At 40.2% G+C, this 16,660-nt stretch overlaps 1 protein-coding gene across 4 annotated transcripts in view; it reads right to left on the bottom strand.

Annotated features, from left to right (window-relative positions):
* Positions 1–1,320: 1,320 nt before the first annotated feature.
* RAPGEF6 (Rap guanine nucleotide exchange factor 6) overlaps positions 1,321–16,660 on the bottom strand; it is a 230,631-nt gene continuing 215,291 nt past the window's right edge. For 3 of the 4 annotated variants that reach the window (XM_075009312.1, XM_075009314.1, XM_075009313.1), the window contains 4 exons: positions 14,138–14,366; positions 11,132–11,640; positions 6,450–6,761; positions 1,321–5,159 (listed from right to left, as the gene is read on the bottom strand). In XM_075009312.1, the coding sequence (XP_074865413.1) occupies positions 5,134–5,159; positions 6,450–6,761; positions 11,132–11,640; positions 14,138–14,366 (1,076 nt within the window). In that variant the 3' untranslated portion in view covers positions 1,321–5,133. The remainder of the gene's footprint in view (positions 5,160–6,449; positions 6,762–11,131; positions 11,641–14,137; positions 14,367–16,660) is intronic. The other variant, XM_075009315.1, reaches the window with a different exon arrangement.

Here is a 16,660-nt window from a genome sequence, read left to right as displayed (position 1 = left end):
AAACCATGGACAAAGGGAGCTGTGGAGGTAATGCCTGAAGGGAAGGGCAGTGCATGTGCCCCTGCTTCCCCCCGACCACCTCACACACACACAAAGGCCACAGATAATGGCTATTTCCGGAGCAGCATGGAGAGCCTGCTTTAGTCCCACTGTGCTGCTAACCAGGAGCTGAGGTAAGTGCCACCCAGCTAGAGCCTGTACCTCAAATCCCCTTCTGCACCCCTACCCCTTGCCTCAGCCCTGAGCCACCTCCTATACCCAAATGCTTTCAGAAACTGCACTCCACAACTTTTCCTGCATCCCAGCTCTGAGTCCCCTCCCAGAGCATGTGAAAGTGAGGGTTGGGGACAGCAAACAATGGAGCGAGGGGGTGTGGAATGAACAGGGCAAGGAACAGAGCAAAGGTGTTTGGGTTTGTGAGATCTGGAGGTATAGACAAGCAGTTTGTGGGAAAAACTGAACCTAAGTTCACTTGTCCCATGGACAAAACTTCTGATGGGCTGGTGTGGGGAAGCAGACCTTTGTCCTACTGTTCCCCAGCAGCAACCTTTTACCACCTCCAAATGTCAAAAAGAAGAGGCCTCCCCAGATGTGATAGAAGGGAGAAGTCATGCAGCTGGAACAGCAGCTAGCTCTGTTTTTCAGGCTGGATCACTCTGAACACCACCTATGGTGCTAAATGCCTCAATATACCCCAACCAGGCTCCCATTACTCAGTCCTATTCTAATTCCTGTTTAAAACAAGAAACACTCACTTAGTGGCTGTTCCTCACCTGGGCTGAAGGTGGTGCCACAGACAAGAAAATGCCACTTTTGACTGCACACTTCACATGTCCCTAGAACTGAACTCTGTTTCAGGGGGTCTCCTCTGCTAGGTTACACACTTTCATGATCCAAGAAGGTCCACTCAAAAACAATTAGTGCATGTAGATCGTTTATTGATTCCAACGTATTAGTAGATTGGATAATAAACAGTACTTTTAAACATTCTCTTAACCAAAAATATAACAAATATTTACAATCACTCAGTAAAAATACAAAAGCATACAGAGGCACTGTCTTTCTAAAAGACATAAGTGTAAGAGGTATCAAAAAATAGGAGACACGTTGCTTGTTATGGAATACTTTACAATCACTGACTTGTGCAGTACAATTGCTATTGGAATATTATTACATCTGTGCAGTTTTTGCCAATATGCTCACATATTTAGAATTGTATTAATACCAAGCTAAACTGCATTCCAGGTATATAAAAATTAAAATAAAACAAAAAAGCACAACAGAAGCTTAAGCTGAATTGGGAATTCCAGATTTTTTCTCCCCCACCCCCCGTTTTAAAATATAATGTATAAAGTTTTTTTAAAGAGAGAGTATCCCTTTTTTCTGACCGGCTTTTCTGAAGGCAGTCGTAAGTTCTCCCTCTTTTAAAAAAACCTAATTCTAATACTTATACAAAAGCTTAAAATGACATATACTTTCATTGTTGTCTGCAAATGAAAGAATGAACTAAGAAAGACTTTTCAGATTTGTCTTTTGCATGGACAATTACTCACAGAAAGCAAATTTTTTCTGTGAAGGACATTTCCTTGGAAGTGCTGGCCAACCTCCCTCTCCCAAAGATTTCAATGGCCAAGGAGGAGACTTGACACATCACCCAGTCATGACCTATGAGAATGAGAAGGAAGCTATGAATCCCACCCTGCAATCATCTCCCATACAAGAAGCCTTACCAGAGCCAGTGACTTCACAGTGAGTTTGGATTAAGCACAGGAGCAAGAAAATGCCTCATATTCCCACTCTGGTAATGACTGCTGACCAGTCAAATCCTTTTTAAATGTCCAATGCTTAAAAGACGCATATTGCAAATATATGAAGGACTCTGCTGTTAGTTTGTTGTATTGTATTTATGGGATATGCAAACAAATATATCAGAAGCTCAAACTGTCTAATTTCTTCCTCTGTGCCACTATGTGAAGGGTAGTTCAGTTAAGGTACAATTATGTCTCTTTCCGAATGATTTGGAAGATTGAGATTTTAATGGCACAATGAAAAATCACAATGCAAACGAAAAAAGCAAACTGGTTTTAATCAAATCCTTCACTCATCACTTTGTGAGCAAACAAACAATTGGATAAAGAGCAAGCAACAAGAGAATATTAGTGAGCACATTAATTGCTCAGAAGTTAGGGCTGTGTAACAGAAAGAAATGAGAAGGGAGAGAATGCAAGTCAACTCACACATTTTGGTTCCATAAGATACCACTGACATGAAACAATTTAAAACCCAAATGAAGCAGAGTCTTAGTTCACAATTTTCAAACTGAAAAAAGGGATAAAGTCTCTTCAAATTCATACAAGACACGCTACATTTGGCTCTTGTCCCCGATCAATGTGATCAGTTGAATGAAAAAACAAACCAAGTCGCAGCAAGGACAAGCAGAGGCAAGCCACACTGTCCAAGTCAGAAGAAGCAGAAAAAGTAGCTCATTTATCAATAGTTTATGTACGATTTATTTACACTAATTGTAGTATTAGGAAAATATGATTAGCAAGACTTTCACTCACTTTAAAAACAATGTCCTGAAAAGTACTGCTGAACAGATTGATGCTGTTGATGTGCAAACACCAAGTTTAAATGGGAATCACTATCACACAGCTGGCCTAATGAATACCAGATGAGGGGCCCCAAACCAGCTCCTGTGGGAGTCATTGGGAAGTTTCCCACTGACATCGGGGAAGCAGTATCAGGCCCTTCGACAGAAAGGAGGTCACCTCAAGAACAAAGATTTAATCCTTTATGTTCGTTCAACAGGATGGAGTAAACTACAAATCAATATCCGAGGTCACTGAAACCTTATGACAATTTATCTGGCACAAAACACATGATTTTCTGATTAAATGGTAAGCCTATTGTGCACACCGCTGAGAAGCTAACAAACGAGCACAGTTCACTGTGGGATTACTAGTATTTGCAATGTATAGCCTGCAAGACACCATTTTAAGGACTAAGTGAGCATTATATAGGCTAATAGTAATCATTTTGCCCTAGACCATTTTGACACTTATATTAATCATGATTCATTAAGGCCTACACAAATTAATTGTAAACATTAAGGCCTTGGAAAAGAAGAAAGTACCCTTTAAGAAACTGAAAAACTGCTTTTCAATACAATTTTGCAGCTATTTATTCCTCAGACGCTCATGTCAAAAATCTTACACAGAATCTATTAACTAATCATGAATCAAGCAGCCACTCCCCACATTACTGCTCTTGCCTGATTTAGGACTTCAGGACACAAGGATCCATACAGGGTACATTCTTGCCACAGAATAATATTAAATCTGGCACACAAGCAGAGGTCTGATCAAACACATTCTCATGTTTGTCAACATCAGCCCCACATAGATATGGGCGATGCTCAAAGGCTTTGGGTTGTTTTTGGTACTTGTGTCATTTTCAGAAAATGCTTCATTTGCCTTACACCAGGAAAAAATAAAGACACTTTAAAGCTTTTCACAACATAGCATATAAGTTCTTTGAGGCACCTATATAATGAAATATCTAAGGTAGTCTGTAAACATCCCCATTAAGATTTACAATTAAAATGTTAAAACACAGATCCACACATTCATCTCCAATTACAACATTTGATTGGGTCATCCTGTGCTAGAACAAGACAGACAATGCAGGTATTTCCAGTTTTACCCCATGTACTCTGGTTGGCTAAGCAAAGCAAGAAACTTAGCTTACCCTAGTCGTACAAAAAGAACATTAGAGGTGAATCCATCTAACTGAACACCTCCACTGCCTTCAACAGGGTCAGGACTTTGTTCTAAAACTTGAAATATGCTAATCTAACTCATTGTCTGAATGCTGTAGGTTTTCCACAATCAGCTCCTTATACTATATCGTACACATCTCTCTCATGATATCTCAAATGCTCATTTTCACAAATATTACTCCATAATGGCTTGCATTGATATAAAATTTGTATTTATTTTTTTTTTTTTTATGTACAATGGGTCCTGGCTAAAATGTTTATTATTAAACTTTCTTTCTACTCCATAATGTGAGTGGAGACAATTTTTCTTTTAAATAACTCCAGTAGCTGAAATATTTGAATTTTGATTCAAGTAGAAAAAAAATACAGGATGGTCACACAACCCACAGAGCACTAATTTTACTTTCTGTTGTAACAATGTGCAAAATTGGTTTACAGCCCTGCTTAGAAAACGTTGAACATATCAAATAACTTCACAGGAACCACAATGTCCATGTTTCAAACGTTGAGTTTGGGAATAATGTGGAAGAAGAACTTCAACTATTTCTCTCAGCAGGCTGATAGTTAAAGACTTACATAGATATTTTGCAGGGTTTTTTCTAGAAAAGGACCAAGAGATGGCAGTGTTTCATTGCTGTATGCATGTTAACTTCCAAACTGCTTATTCCAGTCACATTAAGTACATCCCCAAAATCCAGGTATTTCTGAATGAGTTACTGTTACGTGTGTAGACCTCTAGATAACCATGTCTGTTTCAATAGCACAAAAATATTGACATGTATCTAATTTTGCAATCCTTTTCTTTGTCAGTGTTCACACTAGCCAACCAGAGTACTACCAGTACAAATAACATCCCTCCATAGGCGTCAAATAAATAAATAATTTTTTTCAGATACTGCAGCAGTGTCCCCAATTTTGTTTGAGTATGCAAAATAACATTCTTAAAATCAGAATTATAATGGTCATGGTGAAAATATATATCACAGAAATCTACCAAAGGATTATAAGGTATAATACAGAAGAATGCTTCCAAGTTGCAAGTGGTTCTTGAGAATTGGTGGTCCCAATGTAGTAGGTGTGGTCCTTCTCATCATACTGATTTCAGTATTTAGGTAGTCTGTACTCCTTGGAAACTGCCATGTATATCACAGGCATAAATAGTTTTCTTAGGTTGTGGTAGCTGGCTGTGGCAGAGTGAAGTAAGATAGAGAGATTTATGATCCAGGCAGGCTCATCATGTCCATGACTGAGACTAATACAACTTTTGAGGTTAGTAGCAGCAAGTTGTCAGCACTAGCTAACATGTTCATATCCCCTGTGATTTGAAGTGGTTTTCAGAGATAGCACAATGGTTAGACTGCTGATACTTGTTCGTCTTCTGCAAAACAAGAAAAATATTGTAAATTGTTACATTAGACATCTGCTATGAACACAGAATATATTATTCAGTATGTTGACTAAGCCCCACCCATTTACTTCGCATGATTCTTTGGAGATTGTACTACCATGTAATGCTTTCAGAACCTAATGACCAGAATGAAAATAAGTATCCTCAATCAAAAATTTCCTCTACAATCCTACACATTTCTTAGCCATTTGATGAATATACATGGGGAAAAAACCAGATGAAATTGCTTATTCCCAAAATATTACTTTGCACTGGAAAACATCCCCCCTCCCCACTTCCAGCGATTTCAAACCATGGGGCAGGATTGGAGGGGTAGTAGCAAGCAATTTTCCAAAATGATACAGTTAGCCAAGCATTTTGAAACTAAAAAGAAAAATATCTAAAATGGTACAATAAATTTCACTGCAAAAATTTGGAATAAAATCCGTATTATTATGGAAAGAATAGCACCAACTAAGATATGTTAGTTTGGATTTATCCTTTACAAGCACAGGAACAGCTTTGTCAAACACAGTATTTTAAATATATTATTGCAAGCAGCACAAGCTGTTTATGGCAGTATCCGCATTCTCAAGTTTGGCCCAAATTTCAGATTGTGTTAAAAACAATCTTTTACAAAATTTAAGAGCAACAGAAAAGTTACCATTCATTACTTATTTTCATTGTCCGAATTGAGAAAGATGCAAAGAAGTGCACTGTAATTAAGATTTCAAATATTCTTCCACAATTAATAATCCAAGAAGGTATTTTTAAATATAATTTTTCATCCTTTTAAGGCATTAGAATTGCTCAAATAAAGGGGAATATAGTATTGTATAAGATCTAAAGCAGTGTTTCCCAAACTTAAAACATTTGCATACCCCATTTAGGACTTTGGCCTTATCAGTGAACCCCCTCTCCCACTGCTCTCTAAGTGCTTATCTCCTGATTTTCAGTCATTTATTTTCTGCCACGTACTCCTTGAAATCCTTTAACATACCACACTTTGGGAAACACTGATCTAGAGCATCTTGATTACAATTTTGTAGATCTCATACATCTTCATAAGGAACCCATTTAGCGACAGGACTGCCCAGCATGCTTTTGGGAATTAGAAACCACACTTAAATTTGAACATGTTCATATTCTTTAGAAACTGTTTCAGTCTCAAGAATTACTGAGAGCAACCCAAGAACATTATTTTGAGGTAATGCTTTGCACAGTTCTGAGATCTGATTTACATAGCAGTTCATTTAACATCTATCAAGTTAGTTCACATACCATCCTCTTCACTATCTGCGTCAGTCATATCTGCTAGTTTAGGATGGGACGGCTGCCGTTTATGCCACTGAGGCACCTTCGATGAAATAGAGGCCACTGGTTCACTACTGAGAGAAGCTGATGAAAGTCTAGAGAGGTCACTATGTAGCAGCTTTGACCTCTGCACTGCCACACTATAGTCTGGAGGCTTTAAGTGTGGGTGATGGGGTGATCCTTCCTTTATGTCCGCTAAAGAAATCCCCATATATCCTGGAGGGGTGGGCGGAGGCTCCCTATACCTATCGTCCTTCTTAGGTGAGGTGACACAGTACACTGGTACGAGAAATAAGCAATGGAAATGTTAATGAAGAAAACAAAGGAAACAAAATATTTAAAAAAACAATGAAGTGTTATAATGACAAAACAGAAATTGGTAACAAAAGGCAAATGCAGAAACACTGGTTATAACAACAGCAGCAGATTTTTATGCTTTTAACTTACATTTTATAATTATTTTGAGAAAGTCAGTGTAATAGCAAAATTACTGTGAAACTCCAATTGAAGTTAACTAGAACTATGATCTCATACTCTTTAAATGCACTGAAATACTCCAATTACAATTGTTGTAATACTTTGCACTGTAGCAACTTCCACCACAGGATTTCACAGCGCTCTACAAATATTAAGGGAATTATCTTTGCAATAATTCTGAGAGGTACCTATTCTTCACACTGTGAAAATAAAATAGAAGAGTGGTTTACTGACTTGCCCAGGGTCACAATGAGTTTGTGAAGGAGTCAGCCATCGAAAGTAGACCTCCTGACTTCCAGCCTTGCTCATGAACCAGAAGAAAATTTCTTTAAACAACTCATTGTAGTGTAACAAGATTCTACTACACTTGCTGATATGTGGTACGACACTAGCATGTACTCTCAGCTAAAAATTGACATAACTGCGGTTGACTTCCATGTCTGTCTACACAGGCGGAGGTTGATGGGAGTTTTCCTCCCTTCAACCTTCCTTATTTCCTTGTCTCTCACAAGGATCTTCTGTGGTAGTGTGGATGTAGCTGGAATTGATGTACCTATGATCGACTTATCTGGTCATTGAAGGAGCCCCACTACGCATGCAAAATCAAACTCCGAAAGATCAGCCCTGACTGGGTCGATCTTCTGTTACATGTAGATGTACCCTTAATCTCCGAAATTACCTTAATGTCTCTAATTGTCCTAGTGTTTTTTTTTTTTTAGGTTATGTCGAATCGCTCATGGGTTATACATAAAATGTCTCTTATCTTTCACAAAAAATTAGTATTAAACATCTCTCAAAACTTTACTTGAAAAAGATCAGTGATCATGCTATATACATCCAAGTGCATGAATCAGGGATCAATTTATGAATTTCAAGAGGAAAGAGGATGTCTTAGACAAGGCAGAGAACAACTCCTGCAGCAAATCGTCATCAAGCAAGAGAAATGCCACCAACCCATTAAAGAGCTAGGCTTTCTGGCTCCAAAAGGAAACTCCTCACTCATCCTCACAGATGGTTATTAAACAAGTGAAAAGAAAAGTGAATATCCCTACAGCAACTGCACATATGAACACCCCCCTAATTTAAGGGGAAAAAGTACAAACTCTCAGATAATCCAGCATGTTTTACTCTGATATTTGTAAAGCGCTGCAAAGAAGAAACATTTGAATGAAAATTGTTACTGTTATTTTTAGATGCTATACTCCCAAAGGTGCCTCTATCTATTAATTTTGACAGTAAGAGTGTCAACCACTGACAGAGTTGGATGTTGCACCACTATTGGCATCTACGCCGTTATAGTTCCATAATTCTTGTAATTTCTCACAATATAACTCACTTAGAAACCCAAGACACTAGGATATCATGTAAGAAAAGGTTCAGTACTCACACTCTTATTCTGCATATAAAACAATCCTATTAATGAACATTTTAAAAATGCACAAGTTCCTTGTGTGAAACGGGTTTACAAACACTGTAATAATAGCTTTTCCCATGAGAAACCGTGAGTGCTACTGAATCAATCCTTTGCTTTAAGAAACTCCCTTATTCACTCCTGTTCCCAATGAGATCTCTTTTTTCTAAAGTCCTGTATCACAAATCATATTCTAACCCCAGAACAGACTACACACATGGTGAATTAAAACTACACTATCTTTGGTGTGATGCATGACGGTCACTGAATCTACAGGTGCTGCCACACCCACTGGCTTGAATTGGATTCCATTATACATCAGGTTTACAGTTTGAGTCAATGGTTTTCAGCCTCCCACTATACACATTGTTCCAGCACCCCGATGTATGATGGAATGTGGATGAAGGGTTTGCAAAATTTAACATCTACTCGAGATCCACATCCACCTACTTTTAATCACCCCGAATGGCATGCAGCACACATTCTGATGACCTATGTTGCTGAAAGCTTCTTACCAAAAATACATATTGTTCAGCAACATAACTGCATGCAGAGAAAGAAGCATGCGAGGCAATACAGAAACAGAATTTGAAACGAGAGAAAGGAGCAAAAGATAAGCCAGATGGCATTGAGTAGCTCACTTGCCAGAATGTCAGAGCTGATGTTAGGATGTGTTGTTAGGCTAGGAGCACGGGTCAGCAACCTTTCTGAGGCGGAGTGCTGAAATTTGACCTTGTGACCTCTACATACACATCATGCACCAGTGATACTTTTTAAAGTCATAAATAGTCCCACATACAACAGCTTCATTAATAAATAAAGATGCAGCACTTTACCGCTGGTGTATGAAAGCTGGCTTGCATGTCACTCTTGGCACCCATGCTGGGGGGTTGCTGACCCTGGGCGAGAGTACATGTGCATGGATGTGCTGTATGGTAATGCATACAAAGTAGATTGGAGCAGCTTTCTGAACACCTTCTTAGACACGCTCACTTTTTCCAAAGAGCCAGAAAGGGAGATGGCCTCCACCTTTTTATATGATACGAGGATAAGTCTGCTTAGGCAATTACCCTCTGATGATAAAGTATACCCCTTGAGCGCACTGCTCAGGAATTTCATTCATTTTCAGTTTCATCCACTAACTTCAGCAATTTCTTAGAAAGTTTTAGTCCAGGTTTTATCTTGTTTGACACCCTATTCATTTAGTCTCGGTTGTTGGGCAACTCTATCCACTAAGGGTAAGTCTACACAGCAGCCATAATTCAAAATAAGACATTCTGGAAGAGCTATTCCAAAATAGCTTATTTCAAAATAACACTGCTACACACAAAGGCCATGGCCACATTAGCCCCTCCTTTTGGAAGGGCTATGATAATTTGGCACTTTGCCATTATGCTAATGAGGCACTACCATGAATATGCAGTGTATCATTAGCATAATGGCAGCTGTGTGCTTCGACACTGCTGGTTTCGAAATGCACACTGCCCGTGTAGCTGGGGGCCTTTCAAAACAACCCCCCTGATTTCAAAAGCCCCTTCTTCCCAAAATGAGATAGGAAGAAGGGGCTTTTGAAATCAGGGGGCCATTTCGAAAGGCCCCCGGCTACACGGGCAGCATGCGTTTCAAAAACCAGCAGTTTTGATGCATGTGTGGCTGCCATTATGCTAATGAGGTGCTGCATATTCCTGGTAATACATCATTAGCATATTCCTAAGTGCCACATTACCATAGCCCTTCTGAAAGGAGGGGGCTAGTGTGGCCATGGCCAAAATAGCACTTAGCTATTTTGAAATACAGCATCTACACACACAGGTTATTTTTCAAAATAGAGCCATTGAACGCACTGCGGCTTATATCAAAATAGGCTCTACTCCCTGTCTACACAGCCCCTATTTTGAAATAGCTGTTTCAAAATATGCCCTATTCCTTGCAGAACGAGCTTTACCAATTTTGAAATAAGCCAACCACTATTTTGAAATAGTGGTTCCGTTGTGCAGACACCAGGTTGGCGTTTTCAAAATAACAACTGCTATTTCAAAATACCTTTGCTGAGTAGACCTACCCTAAGACACCGAAAGAGCATATGCATGTTAATAAATTATGCCTTTGGAAGGCATATTTCATGCAAGAAGAAATTGTGACTTTCTCCTGCCATACAAAAACGTCAGTTGGCTAAGCAATCTACAGCAGGCAGTGCAATGTGATGCTATGAAGGGAATTTGCATAGCTTCTGGATGCCTTGGAGAGGAGAGTTATGGACACAGTGTGCTCACTCTCTTTGCATCCCTAGCCAACCTCCTCCCTTACTGGCTGCTGGAAGGAGTAGTGTCAGTGCACAGAAAGCATGTCCAAACCTCCTTGCCAGAAGGAAATCTGAAGCGATAAGAGATGTGTGGGATAGAAGCAAAAGAGGGGGGTTAATAAAGATGATCCTTAAGGAGTCTCAAAATGTAAAGGAAGACTGAGACCATATGCAGAAACTGCCTGACACTTCCCTGAACACAAGCCTCCTGCATGTCCATAAGGCTGTAAGGAAGGCTGCTGCTTTATTCTTTTCATTTTCCTAGCTCAAAAAAATAAAAAGTTGATTTGAAAACATATTGTCTGGATACTGCTTTGATTCAAACCACATGTAAAACTGGGTTTAACATGCAACCCACCCACCCCTCCCCCCCGATTGGCTGATGTAATTTCTTAACAGCTTTAATATTAAAACACAAAACAGATGTGGAGGCTTCCACAAGTTTTTGGCTTGGCTTACCTATCAGGCCTTTTTCTGTACTCGAAGTAACAGTTTTATAATTTGTATCAGCGGCTGGCTTAGAGTCCAAAACCTCTGTCTGCTCCACTGTAGAGTGCTCCAGCCCTCTCCGTTTAATTGTCCCATAGTTTGTTTCATATGTGTCTGAAAGAGAACTTGAGGAGGCCCAACTTTGCCGAGACTGATCACGTTCTGTGTTGGCTTTTGACTGCTTATCTTTGGAAAAGGCATCAGAACACAAATAAGCCTCTTCAGGGCAACAGTTTGTGGGTTCTACTTCAGCAATGGGTCCATCTAGATGAGTGTGACGGTAAGAACTCAAGAGATCCCAACTTTTTGGGTTTTGGATATTCTGAAAGTTATCATGAGAACTACTTGAACATGAAGTCCAGCTTCCACGGCCACTGTCTGCAGCTTCGACTGTGATGTGCTCATGGGAGATCTCCTCACTGCTCATGGATGATGTGACAGCCATGCCTCTGATTAGAGCAGGCCTAGTGAGTGACCAACTAAACGGGAGGACAAAATAAATTAGAAAGAAGAAACTCACAGATAAACATATGCCCCCAAAGAGCTCAGAAACAACTTTATCCAGCTTTAAAATATGGCTAGGTGAGGACAGCCATAGCTCCAGCCATAAACATTACAGATTACTAAATGTGATGAAAAAAATAAAAATACATAAAAATAAAATAAAAATGAAATATATTTTCCATAAACAAAACCATTTTTCTAATGTTACAGAAACGCTGAAGAGCATCTGAAGAAGTGAGTTAACTCACGAAAGCTCATGCTCTAAACTTTTCTGTTAGTCTATAAGGTGCCACAGGACCCTTCGTTGCTCTACAGATCCAGACTAACACGGCTACCCCTCTGATACTAGAAACGCTGAAAAAATTCATACATATAGAAATTGACCTGTTACAGACATCTGTTTGTACTCAGTGACTACATGAGTCACTTAAAATAAAAACATCACAAGGCTATTGGTTCACTAATGAGTACGCTAGAGTTGAAAAATGGCTAAATTACTTCTTATGAATGTTATGTGCTACTTGGTGTTGCTGCTCACTTTGGTATTGCTACCTTTTTTAACCCAACTCAGGCTGGAGTTGGAGATGACCTAAGCAAGAAACAAAACAAGAATTTAGCCCATCTTTACACAGAGCGCTACAGCGGCAAAGCCATATTGATGCAGCCACGCTGCTTCAGCACATCTGGTGAAGACTCTCTCCCACAGCATGAGAGGCAGAAAACTTGTTGGTGGGAGAAGCTCTCCCAATGACATAGTGCCGAGTGCAAGAGTAACTTACGTCACTTGGGGAGGTGTGTGTGTGTCGGGGGGGGGGGATATTAGACCCCTGAAAAACATACATTCTATTGATGTAAGCTGTAGGGTTATGTGGCTAAGTCAGCCTCACTCCTGGGCCGCAGCCCCTTGTTCTACAGGTACCTCAGGCCCCGTGTGTTCTGTCCCTATATCCCAGAGCTAAAGGGGGCTGGAGGTAAGGGCTCCTGGTCGCCTGTGAGGAGAGGAGTCCAAATACTCTTTGTGGGAACTCTCCACCTCTCTGCTGTCTGTGGAAATGCTGGTGTTCTTTTCCTGCTCTTTAATGCTCAACCACCAGTCACCCTCTCTCTGTTTTCACCTCCTCACCTCACTCCAACTTCTTTTGCGCTCCTCCCTTCTCCCAGCAGGAGAGATCTTTTAAACAGACCTAGGGCAGCCTCAAGTAAGCTCAGCTGGCCCTAACTGATTTATAGCAACCCCTTCTTGGCTGCTTTCCCAGTTCAGCTGCTCCTCCATGCCCTGACATATCCCTCTGTTAATTTAGCCAGGCCATTCGCTCCTCTTTCCAGCTAGCCCTCTGGCCTGACCCTATCACAGTAGACATTGCCTAAAAGAGTTTCAGTTGTACATGTTCAGAGCAGCTAAGAAATCACTGAGGCCATCACCAGGAGATGCTACTTCCAGGCACTAGCCAAGTTAGCTGGCTTTGTTTTCCAAAGGTTAAGATTAAAATAAATAAAGACGCTGACTAGTTTCAGAGGTGCTCTGGTAGAAAGGGAGGGAGGAAGTGGTCAGTGTGCTATGCAGCTGACACACAAAGAGAGAGGAAGTATAAAGGGTCCTATGTTATCTTATACCCACTTCTCTAAGGGCTGTGCAACCTTAAATCAAGCTTTGTTTTGAAGAAACTCTTTCTGTATTACTGCAAATGTAAGAAAAGTTCATTCACTTCTCACCAGGAGCAGATCTTTGCCCATGCTGCATATGATGCATTAATAGAACTCCTTAAAACTGACCACAAGTTCAGTCCAGGTATTTGATGTTTTAAATGTGAAGAGAATATGTTTCCCTTAATAAAATGTTTTGCAGTTGAAAAGGCAGCAATTGATCTTGATTTTCATGGAAGTTGTCAAGGCCTAGCACATAACGGGATCAAGCCCCAAAGTTTTTAGATATATGTCGATTTTTTGAATGAGTTACTGGTGCCAGCCATCTTACTATTAAGGCAACAAAATGTCTGGTATGAGAACCCTAGGAGGCCAAAGATGGGAAACTAGTTTCTAATAAGCCTCAACAATCATAAAACAATTTTGGGTTATATATCAAACATTAAAGTATTGGAGTGATTGGTATTACTGTTTGCCAGAGACAGCTGCTAGTATGCTGGTCACATTCAGCTGCCTCCCTTGGGACTGTACAGCAGGCAACTGGTTACACATCCTTCAAGCTCTCAACACATTTGCATTTTCTTGCTGGAGTCATCCATCCAAAACCTGCTGAGGCAGGCAATTTCGCTTGTCTAAATTGCGCTGCAAACTCCTTGCGTGAAAAATGAAGTCTTTCCTTCAGTTTCAAAACAGCTATCACAGATTGCCACCACCAAGTTCATAATAATAATGATTGCAGCATAACCATTAACTGTGTCTTGACTAGAGTGTTTCACTCCTTTTCCTTATGCCAGTGAGCCAAGTACCAAAACACAAAACATTTCTCACCCAGTGCTAGACTGGCTATACTCAGCCAACGGTTGAGGGGCTTCTTTTCTTTCTGTTGCTCCTGTTGAATCTATAGCAATAAGAGACTGAGGCAAACACCGCTCATCCTGTAGAGCTGCAGACACTGAGTCCGCAGAGCAGTTACTCACAATGCTGGACCGTGATGAGATCTCACTGTGGCTGGAGTCTGAGAAGTTATCAGATTTAGTGGAGGGTATGAGGGCATAACCTAAATAAGACATGCAGCAAATGGGAGGAAAAAAAAAAAAAAAGAGAGATAGAAGGTAAAGTTTATTTATTCACCACCACTTTAAAGTGCAAAAAATATTTCAAGAAGGATATTCAAAAAAGACCCCTCTCCTCCATGCCCATTTCTCTGTAGGTTTTATGCCCCTTCCCTTCATAACAGGAGTTAAGATTTATCATTACAACAATCAGCTGGAAATTACAGCCAAGTGGGAACTCAAGATCCACCTACACCAAGATGTGAACTTAACATTACATATAATCAGCAATGACAGCAAATTGCTCAGGTTGGTGTGTCAGGCTAGTACAATGCTACAACCACGAAGCCACAAGTACAGAGCTGCCTTCATTAAAGGAACAATGTATTTCCCCACAATTTTCCTATACCACCTACTGTATGTGAAATTCAACAGACAATAGGAGTGCCCACATTGCAAGCAAAGGCCTGTCTGTAGCAGAGGCTTAATCTAGCTCGTATAGGCACCAATAGTAATCTAGATGTGGTGGCAGACTTTAACAATGGTTTGCACCAGTATGCCTACCTGTGTTAGAAATCACACCTTCACTTGCAAGCGTAGACAGTCTCTGTGTGGTATAATAGTTTAAAATGAACTACAAACAGGAGAGGGAGGATAGGACATATGATCCATCTCATTTTCTTTATTTACCTCATTATGAATCAGGGAACTCAAGTGGGCAGCTCATGAGCATGGGAGGAAGAAATTTTACAGCAGCTGGACTTGCACCACTTTCTGAAGTATCAGAGAGGTAGCCATGTTAGTCTACATCTTCAAAAACAACAAGAAGTCCCGCGGCACCTTATAGACAAACAGATATTTTGGAGCATAAGCTTTCATTGGCAAAGTCCCACTTTGTCAGATGCATGAGACGAAGCAGGTCTTTGCCCATGAAAGCTTGTGATCCAAAATATCCGTTCGTCTGTAAGGTGTCACAGAGTGTCACTTTCAGGAGAAAATGAATAACTCACTTTTTGTGCTTGGGTAACTCTACAGTTTTCTCTCTCTCTCTCTCACTCTCACTCTCACTCTCACTCTCACTCTCACTCTCACTCTCACTCTCACTCTCACTCTCACTCTCACACACACACACACACACACACACACACACACACACACACACACACACACACAGAGAGAGAGAGAATTGGAAGAGACCTCGAGTGGTCATCAAGTCAAGTACCCTACCTTTGCCCTCTTGGCAGAGGCAAGCACCATCTACAGTCTCTAGACCATCCCTGATGCATGAACATACAATCCCTATAAAGTACCCATGTCGTTTCTTTTACAGCCTGACATGGAAAATTAGAGTAATACATCTGTGGGGAGGTTTCCATCTTCCCACCCTGTGTCTGATTGGCCTACTTCATGTATCTCATTCAACACCTACACTGTCAGCACCTCAGTCAGGGACTATCCTCTTTTGTTATTTGTCTGTGCCATGCCTAGAATAATGGTGCCCTGAGCCTCAGTTTGGGTTCCCAGATGCTTCTACAGTACAAACAAGGAAATGCAATAAATAATAATAAAGTCAATGTAATCAGAAAATGTTATATTCCTTTTCCTACTAATTTTTCTTACTGTTTGCCTGCAGATTTTAATTCTACTGAAGGCTTTGACAGATTAGGAGAGATATTCATAGCTGCATTAAGTGCAGAAATCTAATTCACTACCCAATTTGCACTGCTGCAGAAAGGAAGTAGCAGCATGGAAAGCTGTCAAGGTAGAAGAATTCCATACAACCTAAGAGGCATCAAACAGTTCTTTTCCAGAGGTATCAGAATACTCTTTTCTTGTCAGAATATGATTGGACTTCAAAATAAGTTTCACCTCCTATCACTATCAATCCTGACTCTGGATGCTATATGAAAAATATAAATATAAAAACCTGTGTCAAGCAGCTAAGATCCTGCCTTGTATTTGAACACAAGGGTGGCTACAGTTTGATGTGATTTTATACAAAAGCAAAAGTCAGCTGTACCAGTTCAGTGCCACAGTATTGTTATGTCATGTGTGAAATGTGGATTAAAAAATGTCCTGAACTTGGAGCACAGAGATGATGCACTTTTTTTTAATGAAGTCTTGTTTGCAGGTTCCTTACAAATCAGCTGGTCTTGTAAAAGAGTTTCTTGATAGTATTTGGTGAGAAGATGTTCACATTACTGATAATGCCAAGCAGAGACAGAATGTACCAGCATAAGTTTGAAAAACCACAGCCACCAGAATGTTCCCACATTTGTCTGTGGCCTCCTTCATGGCC

This window comes from Carettochelys insculpta, chromosome 15 (genome assembly GCF_033958435.1).
Source record: "Carettochelys insculpta isolate YL-2023 chromosome 15, ASM3395843v1, whole genome shotgun sequence".
Taxonomy (NCBI): domain Eukaryota; kingdom Metazoa; phylum Chordata; order Testudines; family Carettochelyidae; genus Carettochelys; species Carettochelys insculpta.
Note: the sequence above shows the minus strand (reverse complement) of the source record. Positions and strands in the feature narration are given on the sequence as shown.